General features: G+C 49.1%; 1 protein-coding gene across 1 annotated transcript in view; it reads left to right on the plus strand.

Moving 5' to 3' along the window:
• Window positions 1–9,051, plus strand: part of CABLES1 (Cdk5 and Abl enzyme substrate 1) — a gene marked incomplete at its 5' end in the record, with an annotated part of 143,569 nt that extends 134,518 nt beyond the window's left edge. The window contains 3 exons of the mRNA XM_004387934.1: window positions 5,310–5,416; window positions 6,716–6,923; window positions 8,902–9,051. Of these exons, the coding sequence (XP_004387991.1) occupies window positions 5,310–5,416; window positions 6,716–6,923; window positions 8,902–9,042 (456 nt within the window). The remainder of the gene's footprint in view (window positions 1–5,309; window positions 5,417–6,715; window positions 6,924–8,901) is intronic.
• Between the last annotated feature and the right edge of the window lie 332 nt (window positions 9,052–9,383).

Consider the following 9,383-nt stretch of genomic DNA (forward strand, 5'->3'; position numbering starts at 1 on the left):
AAGGAGGAGTGCAGAAGGCCACTTCCCTCCCTCCAGCATCAGAGCTGGGGTCCCGAAGGATTCAGTCACTTAGAAGACAGAGTGTGAGGGCCATGCCAGGCTGCTGACTGCCATGTTTGCCACTAGTTGAGGCCAGGGCCCTGCCAGGTGTCCCACCACATAGCACACCAACCCTCTGTCCACCGCTGTCCAGGGACCAGCCTCTCACTCTCAGGAGAAGTAGGCCCTGGCACTGCACCCCAAGAGCTAGAACAGGCTACTTGTATACACAGCTTCTCCTGCAAGGCCCGTGGGCCCCAGCCCCTCATTGCCCACCCCCAAGGGCTGCAGGCTGAGCTGAGTTTTTGGCACTGGCATGATGTTTCTTAAGCTGGGTTAGTCAGGAAATGTGTAATGTCCCCGGGGAAGTGGGCTGTAAGGGCCCCAGGGATGTGGGCTGTAAGGGCCCCAGGGAAGTGGGGTGTCACGGTCTGGAGACAAGCCCTGGTGCTTCAGGGAACTGATGACGTTCGTGCCTTCAGGGGAATCAGAACCTCTTCCCTGATCCCATACTTGCCAGCCCAGGTTCGGTTCAGTAGTGGGAAATGCTAAACAAAAATGCAGTGTGTATCAGGTGTGATTCAGTTGCAAAGTACAGAATTCACTCACATTGGGAAGGCTGGAGAAACAGGTTAAGGTGGGATTTCAGAATGATTCCCAAAGCCACACTGTAGACCCAGGCTGCCTGGGAGCCTGCTGCCACAGCTTCTGTGCTCAGGACTTGGGAAGCTGGCACAAGCTACCAGTTCTAGAAGTAAGCGGCCCCTGCCACAATCAGGAAACTACCACTGCCCTGGTCAGGAAGTCACCACCACCAAGGTCAGGATGTCACCTCCATGGTCAGGATGCCACTGCCACAGTCAGAATGTCATCTCCATGGTCAAGGTGTCATCCCCACTGTCAGGATGTCACCACCATGGTTAGGAAATCACCCCAAGGTCAGGATGTCACCACCGCCACAATCAGGAAGCCACGCTGTACCTGCTGGGGTCTACACTGGCAAAATGGACACCCAGAAGCTAGTGGCTGGACGCTGGGACTCTGACCACAGCTTTGCTACCTGTGGAAACAACAGAAGCACAGCCTCTGCTTCAGTTCTGCCCTCTCACACATGCTTCTGACAGGAAGAACCAAAACTGTATTTGGCATCCTAGCTGCAAAGGAGCCTGGGGAAGGTTGCTGTTAGTTCTCCAGCCTCTTGGTACAGCAGGGCATCCAGCGGAGGCTGGTTGTCCAGACCACAGTGTGTAGTGAAAGTGGGTGATGGGGAGCAGCTGACCACCACGGAGTCAGGGAAATCAATCCTACAGAAGTGGTATTAAGAGCCAAACCATGGATGAGTGTTAGCCAGGCAAGGAGAATCTAATTTGCAAGCCTGCAACCACCCATGTGCATAAAATCACCTCGGAGGCCTGTCACAGGGCAGATACATGGGCCTCACCCTCTGAGGCTGACTCATTGGGGCTGGGTGGAGCCCGCCTCTGCTGTTACCCCACCTTTGTGCTCCTGATAAAAATGTTCCAATGCCCTTTCAGTACATTGTTCTCTCTTGTGATCTTCAAGATAAACCAATAAAGAGACCCATCAGGTATTCTTTGTGTCATTTCCGAGAAGAGGAAAGTGAGGCTTAGGGAAATGAAGTGACTTTCTCCCTGTCACCCAACCTGCTGGAGGTGGCGCTGGGGCTGGGCCAGGCCCCGCCCACAACCTGAACCCCAGGCCCCTTCCTCCTGCATGCGGCCTTCTGTGTGGGTTTTTTTTTTTTTTTTGTACTTCAGGTGAAGGCTTACAAAACAAATAGTTTCGCATGAAACAGTAGTACACATATTGTTTTATGACATTGGTTAACAACCCCACAACATGTCAACCCTCTAATTTCTCAACCTTTTCTTCTGGTGAAAAAACACATAGCCAAAGATACACCATTTCAAAAATTTCTACATGCACAGTTCAGTGACATTGACTACGCTCTTCCAATTGTGCTGTTATTCTCACTTAAGATGAAGGCTTACAGAACAAAATAGTTTCTCATTTAACAGTTACTACAAATGTTGCCCTATGACAATGGTTAACAATCTCACAACACATCAACAATATCCTTACCCAACCTTGGGTTCCCTATCACCAGCTTCCTTGTACCCTTCTGCTTTCTGGCCCTTGTCACTGGACTCCTGTACCTCGTTAGTCTCATTTGGTTTTACGGGGCTGTCCACTCCCAGGCTGAACAGTGAACCTCAGAGATAACTTCACCACTGAGCTAAAAGGGTGTCTGGGGGCCATACTCTTAGGGTTTCTCCAGTCTCCTTTAGGCCAGTAAATCTGGTCTTTTTTTTGTGAGTTAGAATTATGTTCTACATCCTTCTCCAGCTCTGTCCAGAACCCTCTATTGTGATCCTGGTCAGAGCAGTCAGTTGTGGTAGCCGAGCACCATCTAGCTGTACTGGACTCAGTCCGGTGGAGGCCTTGGTAGCAGTGGACAGTTAGTCCTTCGGACTGATCTTTTCCTTGTATCCTGTTCTCTTCATTCTCCCTTGCTCCCGAAGGGATGACACCAGTGGAGTATCTTAGATGGCCGCTCACAGGCTTTTAAGACCCCAGACACTACTCACCAAGGTAGAATGTAGAGCATTGTCTTTATAAGCTGTGTCATGCCAGTTGAGCTAGATGTTCCCCGAGACCATGGTCCTGTGTGGGATTTTTTTGACGCCCCTGAGTAGAGTGCTACTCCCCACTGCTCTTTTCAGTCAGGAAGAGGGGAAGAAAAGCAGGAGGGGAGTGCCTGGAAGACCTGGAAGCAGCCAGGACTGCCACTTCACTTCTCTGAGCTTGTTTCTGCCTCTGTGAAGTGAGGGATAGGACCTGGTTTACAAACCTCTTCTCTGTCAGAGAAGCACTCTTTCCAGAGCAGTCTTACACGTGAGTGTGGATCACCAGATCAAAGCCGGGCTGCTGTGGTTGCCTCAGGGGAGGGTTCCAGGAGCCTCTCCACCCTCTCCCTGCTCTCAGGCACTCGGACAGCCCAGTTTGGAAACCCCAATGATTGCTAAACCCCTTGCGAACGAGTGTATTCTAACTTACAGCAATCTTATAGGACAGAGTAGAACTGCCCCATAGGGTTTCCAAGGAGCAGCTGGTGGATTCAAGCTGCCGACCTTTTGGTTAGCAGCCAGCCTCTTAACCATTGTGCCACCAGGGCTTCTAATGATTGCTAAGCAGCAGGATATTCCTTGTTTGGGGCTCACAGGGCTTCTGCCCCCAGCAGGCAGGTGACCTTTTGCTTGAGGCTGCACACGTAGCTTCAAGCTGAGCAGTTTTTGTCTGGAGAAGTAGAGTGGGAGGGGCTGTCTCTGGGAGTTCAGGGTGCCTGGAGGGTGAAAGGAAGGGGGGAGGGTAGAGCTGGGCATTTAGGAAATAGAAGAATTGGCTGCCAGCCCTAGCTTGAAGTAAGCGTATTCAATGTGGACCCCATTCTGTTGCCTGTTTCCTACACGAAAAATCTTACATCCTGTTCAGCGCAGAGGAGACATTTGTTCAAGATGAAATAGAGCTGTTCTTAAAAGTAGAAAGGGGAACAAAGCACCCTGGGAGGGCCGCCTGCCCCAGCGGAGGGTTCACTCTGCTGAGCCTCCACATTTTCAAGAGTGGCCTCCATAAAAATCCCATGAACATACACTCCAAGCCCCAATACAGCAGCACTGCACACGAGTGTGTACACATGTGCAAATGCTCATGTTCACACACTGTGGTGCCTTGCACCCGGGTGGCCACTGGTACATCGCTGACAGGTACCAGAATGGGCACATCTTGACCGGTGTGGGGGAAACTGTCTTGACTGGGCCCAGAAGGAGACATGGCATGACATACACTGAGTGCTCTTCCACCTGGAATTTTAGAAAACACTGAGTGGTTTTGGTGGAATAGTTTGACCTGATTCTGCTACGCTGTCTTTATTCACCAGAGGAGCAAAGACGATACCATTAAGATCCATTTGAATTGGGGGTGCCGCCTGTTTGCCAGCTCTTGGTTAACAGCCAAAGGTGCCTGCTCTAAAGTTGCATCAAACCAAGTGTCTTGTCAATGGAGGTGAACAGAAAAAGCCACCAGCTGTTATCAGCAGGAAGGAAACTTTGGCTGCGCCTTGTGCAAGTAGAGGTTTGCAGTGGGTGATTCGTGTGAATGGGCCCCCCTGTCAGAATCGGGAGTTTCTTTTTCTCTGGCTTTGCCTGATTAAGGCCACTGCCTGTAGCCAGCCAGAAGAAGCATCATACTTTGTCCCAGCCCTTGGTAAGCATTCTCTGGAGGGGTAGGGATGAGACCAACCCGGGTGAAACCCAGCAAAAGCCTGTGTGTAATTCAGAGTTTAGCAATGCAGGACGAAGGGGAGCAGTGAGGAACAGAAGTTCAGACGGGGCTTCTCGAAGGAGCCAGTCTGTCGAGACTGATAGAAATTAGAAAAGAGGCAGAACAAAAAGTTGAAGGGCCTGTTAGTAATAGCTGACATGTATTGAGCATTTGCTGTATGCCAGGCACTGAACAGAGCATGTTACTTGTCACAGAATTCTCAAAATAGTCATAGGAGGTAGGTGCTGCCACTGTTTTTACTTTACAAATGTGGAACCTGGAGTTTAGGATGATTAAATAATTCTCCCAAAGCCACACAGCTAGTGAACGGTACAGTGTGGTTGAAGTCAGATCCATCCGAGGCCAAATGCCTTAAACACCACACTGTGGAGCAACAGGCTGAAATCCACAAACTGAGTCACCCCCACCCCCTTCAGGGACTGGCTAGTGTGGTGGTCTAAAAACCAACCAGTTGCTATCAAGTCGACTCCGACTCATGGCAACCTCATGTGTGTCGTAGTAGAACTGTGCTCCTTAGGGTTTTCAACGGCTGATTTTTTTCAGATGTAGATCGCCAGGCCTTTCTTCTGAGGCACCTCTGGGTGGACTCGAACCTCCAACCTTTCGATTAGCAGTGGAGCATGTTAACCATTTAGACCACGCAGGGACTCCACTGATGGTCTAGGAGCCAGTTTTTCTAAATGTTGCTGTATCCTGCTCATTGCTGCAGTTTGTTTTCCATCTGCCCTCCTCAAATGCCAGTGCTCCTTCAGGCTCCTGGAGTCAACAGAGCCCTTGCTGTGGCTATAATCCGAGTTGTTCCATTGCTCGATGGTTTGGGTAGTTGTCAGTTGGTCATAGCTAATGTGTGATTCTTACATAAAGACCCTTATTTTAAGGAGTGACCTGTGTTGACCCATCTATTACAGACCACAGTCATTGACTACGTGAAGCCCTCAGATCTCAAGAAGGACATGAACGAGACCTTCAAGGAGAAGTTTCCGCACATTAAGTTAACACTTAGCAAAATAAGGAGGTAAGTGAGGATTGTCATCCACTTGAACTTTCCCTTCAGACCCCTCCCCAGCATGCATTTAAAGCTCATACTGTGTATGATGGTTCTTTCTTTTCTTCCGGGGACATGACACCTGGTCCTATTCGGTAAAAAGAGGCTGGTCTGATGCTGGCTGACCTGTGCCTGGATGTGGTAGGAGAGCCAAGGGAAGCAGACAGGAGCTCAAGCTCATGACATGGACTTGGCCTGGATCTGGGGGGGGGGGTGTTCCTTTGGTGAAAGACTCATTTCATTCTATTGCTGACTCACCAGTTCATTAAGATTTATGTTACTCAAAACTCAGAATAGGAGAAGCCTTAAGTTCACTGCTGCCTCAAATGTAGACAAAGCAAAAGAGAAAACAGTTGGTATAGCAGGGTTTGGGATAACCCTTCACACTCAATAGTCTGTCCAGAGATGACAGTCAAGCCCAATCTTTATGCAGTCACCAGTACAGCCCCAAGTCAGGTGCATACTTCCCTTACAGCTGATGGAGTCAGTAGTCAAACTATGGGGCCGAGAGGAGCTGATTTGTTTCTCTGTGCCACAACAGCACAATTTGTGTCTGTGTGTGTGTGTGTGTGTGTGTGCGTGTGTAGTAATAGAAGCTAAACTGTACACCAGCATGATGTTGAATATGTGCCAGTGTTTACACAAGTGTGTGTCCTACTGCTGATTTGATTCTGGTATACCCCCAAGCCATAGAGGTGAGAAAAATAAGGTCTTCACACTTTGTTCATTGCTAGATAGCTTTCTTAAGTACGCTGGTTATTATGCTCTTAACATTAAACCATTTTTGCCCTAGTTCATGAACACAACCAATATTTGGCAGAGCTTATGTCAAGTACCTAATTCTTTCCTGGAGTGATTGAAGTTCCCCAAATGGTTTCCCTCTTAACTTTGGAAGCTCTGCTCCTAGTTCCCAGTCAACCCTTGGGCACTCACTTCTTTTGTCATGTTCATTAGGGCTCTGGCTAGTCCACGTCCTTACCTGGTCTGCTCTTCCTTCCCACACCATCTCTGGAGGTGGAGATGGTGGCAGCACTGGGCTGCTGGGACTGGGGCAAGAAGAAGAATAAATGTGGTCAGTATAACTTGAATGACAGAGAAGAGCCAAAGCCCCAGCCCATAATGCAACTTTCACACTGTAATCCCATTCCACTTCACCCTTCTGGGAATGGAAAAGAGAGTGCTTTCCAGCTGGGATAGCCTGTTTCTCGTGTGTTCCCTGAAACGGCAAGTTCTAACAAGACTTAGTCCCTCCTCCCTGTCTTTCTCTAGTCTGAAGCGAGAGATGCGGAAGCTTGCTCAGGAGGACTGTGGCTTTGAGGAGCCCACTGTGGCCATGGCCTTTGTCTACTTTGAGAAGCTGACCCTCAAGGGAAAGCTAAACAAACAGAACCGGAAGCTTTGTGCTGGAGCGTGTGTGCTGTTAGCAGCCAAAATTGGAAGTGACCTCAAAAAGCACGAAGTCAAGCATCTGATTGATGTAAGTGGCCCCATGTGCTGACGGCTCGGCCAGCACACATTACAACCCAGGGTTGTCTCAGTGCAGCCTGGCCTTGAGACCCTGCTGCAGAGGGCTCTGAGACTTAGCGGTGATAGGGGTGAGGGCTATGAAGTCATTCGTCCATGATAGATCCAGATGCCATGTCTCAGGTTGTTTCAGAACGGAGGGGCAAGACTGAAGATCCTCAGCATGGAGTCTCACCCTAAAACTCCATTTTCAGAAACTATGAAGGGTGAAATGATTCCCACAGCTGCAGATGTCACTGTAATTGCAAGGGAGCTGTGGGCAGTGTGGCCCACAGAGCATCTGTCAGACACATTGGCTCAACAGACCTCAATGTCCCTGCTGCCCTGGCTGCTGCCTCCTTGGGGAAGGGTGTGGATTTGGTTTGGTGGTCATCCTTTGAAAGGAGAGCCCGCATCAAAGCAAGGAAACACTGACCTCCTTGGATTGATATATGGATGCCCCCATGTCCATCTATCTACTTGTCTTCATTGGCAAAAGAGAACTCAAGGCAGAAATGGAGCTAATGTCAATGCTACATACACACACACACACACATACACACACATAGTGTTCTGTAGGTCAGTGCTTTTCTGATTTCAAGCAGAAATGGTACAAAATCATCTAGCTTGTACAATAAATACTTTCAGGAACATGGAGGTGATCGTTGGACACCAAATCTGTTGAGACTCAACAGGCTTATGTAGATAGTTGCTGAACTGGAGAATCTTTAGAAACAACAAATAATAATAAAAATTATAAATGGTATCCTACACATTTAATCATAGTTGAGTCATGTACCCCAGAGCAAATCTAATCGTATTAATGCAGAATATAATGGTGATCATTGACAAGCTGTTTGCAGTAGCAGTTAACCTGATGCAAGAGCCCAGTTAAAATCTGAATGCAGTCACCAGTTACTCAGTTGGCTAGATTTATTATTATTATTAAGCTAAAAAGCTGAGTCAAAGCCAAACTAGAATGTGCCCTAGCAAAAACTAGGCCTTCCCTCCCCAGCCCCAGCCTGATAGGTCTCCATTCCTGGCACCAGCAGCCCCTGCACTGAGATGGACTGAAAACGCAGCCCACGTGGTGAGGCCTCACGCCTGGGCTCTCAGCCCCGCTCAGATGCGCACTCGCTGTGTGACGCTCTGAAATGAGGGGACCCGCTCTAGGACTTGAGTCCCTGCCCGTAAAATGAGAAGATTAAACACATGATCAGTTCACCCAGTTCTGAACTCACTGCATGACCATCTATTACTGTAGATGATTTGCTATATTTTTAGTCTCAGCAGTAAACCTGAAGAGCCTCGTTGTAACAACGTCGAGTTTTGAATCCAGTTAGATTTGAATCTCAGCCCTGGAAATTTTCCTGTCTGTGTGACCTTGGGCAAGTTAGTGAACCTCTTATAGCCTGTTTTCTCATCTGTAAAATGGAGATAAAGTCTGACATCAGCCTCATAAGGTTATTGGGAGGATTAAATGGAATCGTGATGTATGGGATAGTCCCACAGACTGTGGGCCCTGGGGAAGGTTCTCCTTTCACCTTTGGGACTGAGGGCAGGAAGCATACCTGGTACCTCCCTTTCTTCCTCCACAGAGTCTTGACTGTAGTGAGTTTCTCTGTAAACACTCACCGGCTGATGGATAAAGATGTTAAACCAAAACCAAACCCATTGCCGTTGAGTCAATTCCAATTCATAGCAACTCTATAGGACGCAGTAGAACTGCCCTGTAGGGCTTCCAAGGCTGTAATCTTTACGGAAGCAGACTGCCACATCTTTCTCCTGCGGAGCAGCTGATGGGTTCAGATTGTCAACCTTCTGGTTGGCAACCGAGCACTTTAACCTCTGTGCCACCAGGGCTCCTTGACAAAGCTGTTACACACAGAGAAAGCCTAGGGTTTTCATTTCAAAGCTAAAATGCTTTTGGTTTTCTTCAACTTTTGTTGCAGAAACTGGAAGAGAAGTTCCGGCTGAACAGACGAGAGCTGATCGCCTTTGAGTTTCCAGTGTTAGTGGCCTTAGAGTTCGCCCTTCATCTGCCGGAGCATGAAGTCATGCCCCACTACAGACGCCTGGTCCAGAGCTCCTAGCACAGGCCCGTGGTGGGGGGCGGGGGGCGCCTGCCTGGGAGGCGAGGGCTGCTTCCTCTGAGCCTGTGGAGCCGCACTCACTACTGGAAATGCAAAAACAGAACTCAGAATGCCACACTTTGTTTTTCCTCTCAACGTGTTTTTGTGGAAGCCGTACTGGAAACTTTTTAGGGAGTCTTTCGTCTGGCTAGCCGAGAGGAACTGTGAGCTGTTTACGACTCAGAGTGAGGGAAGAAGGACACCACGCTGAAGATAGCAGGCCCGTGCTGGAGCCGAGGGGTGGCCCGAGGCCCAGCGCAGCCCTCTGTGAGCAAGAATTCCTAGCTGTCCCATCCCAGTCC

Source organism: Trichechus manatus, unplaced genomic scaffold (genome assembly GCF_000243295.1).
Source record: "Trichechus manatus latirostris isolate Lorelei unplaced genomic scaffold, TriManLat1.0 scaffold00199, whole genome shotgun sequence".
Lineage (NCBI taxonomy): Eukaryota > Metazoa > Chordata > Mammalia > Sirenia > Trichechidae > Trichechus > Trichechus manatus.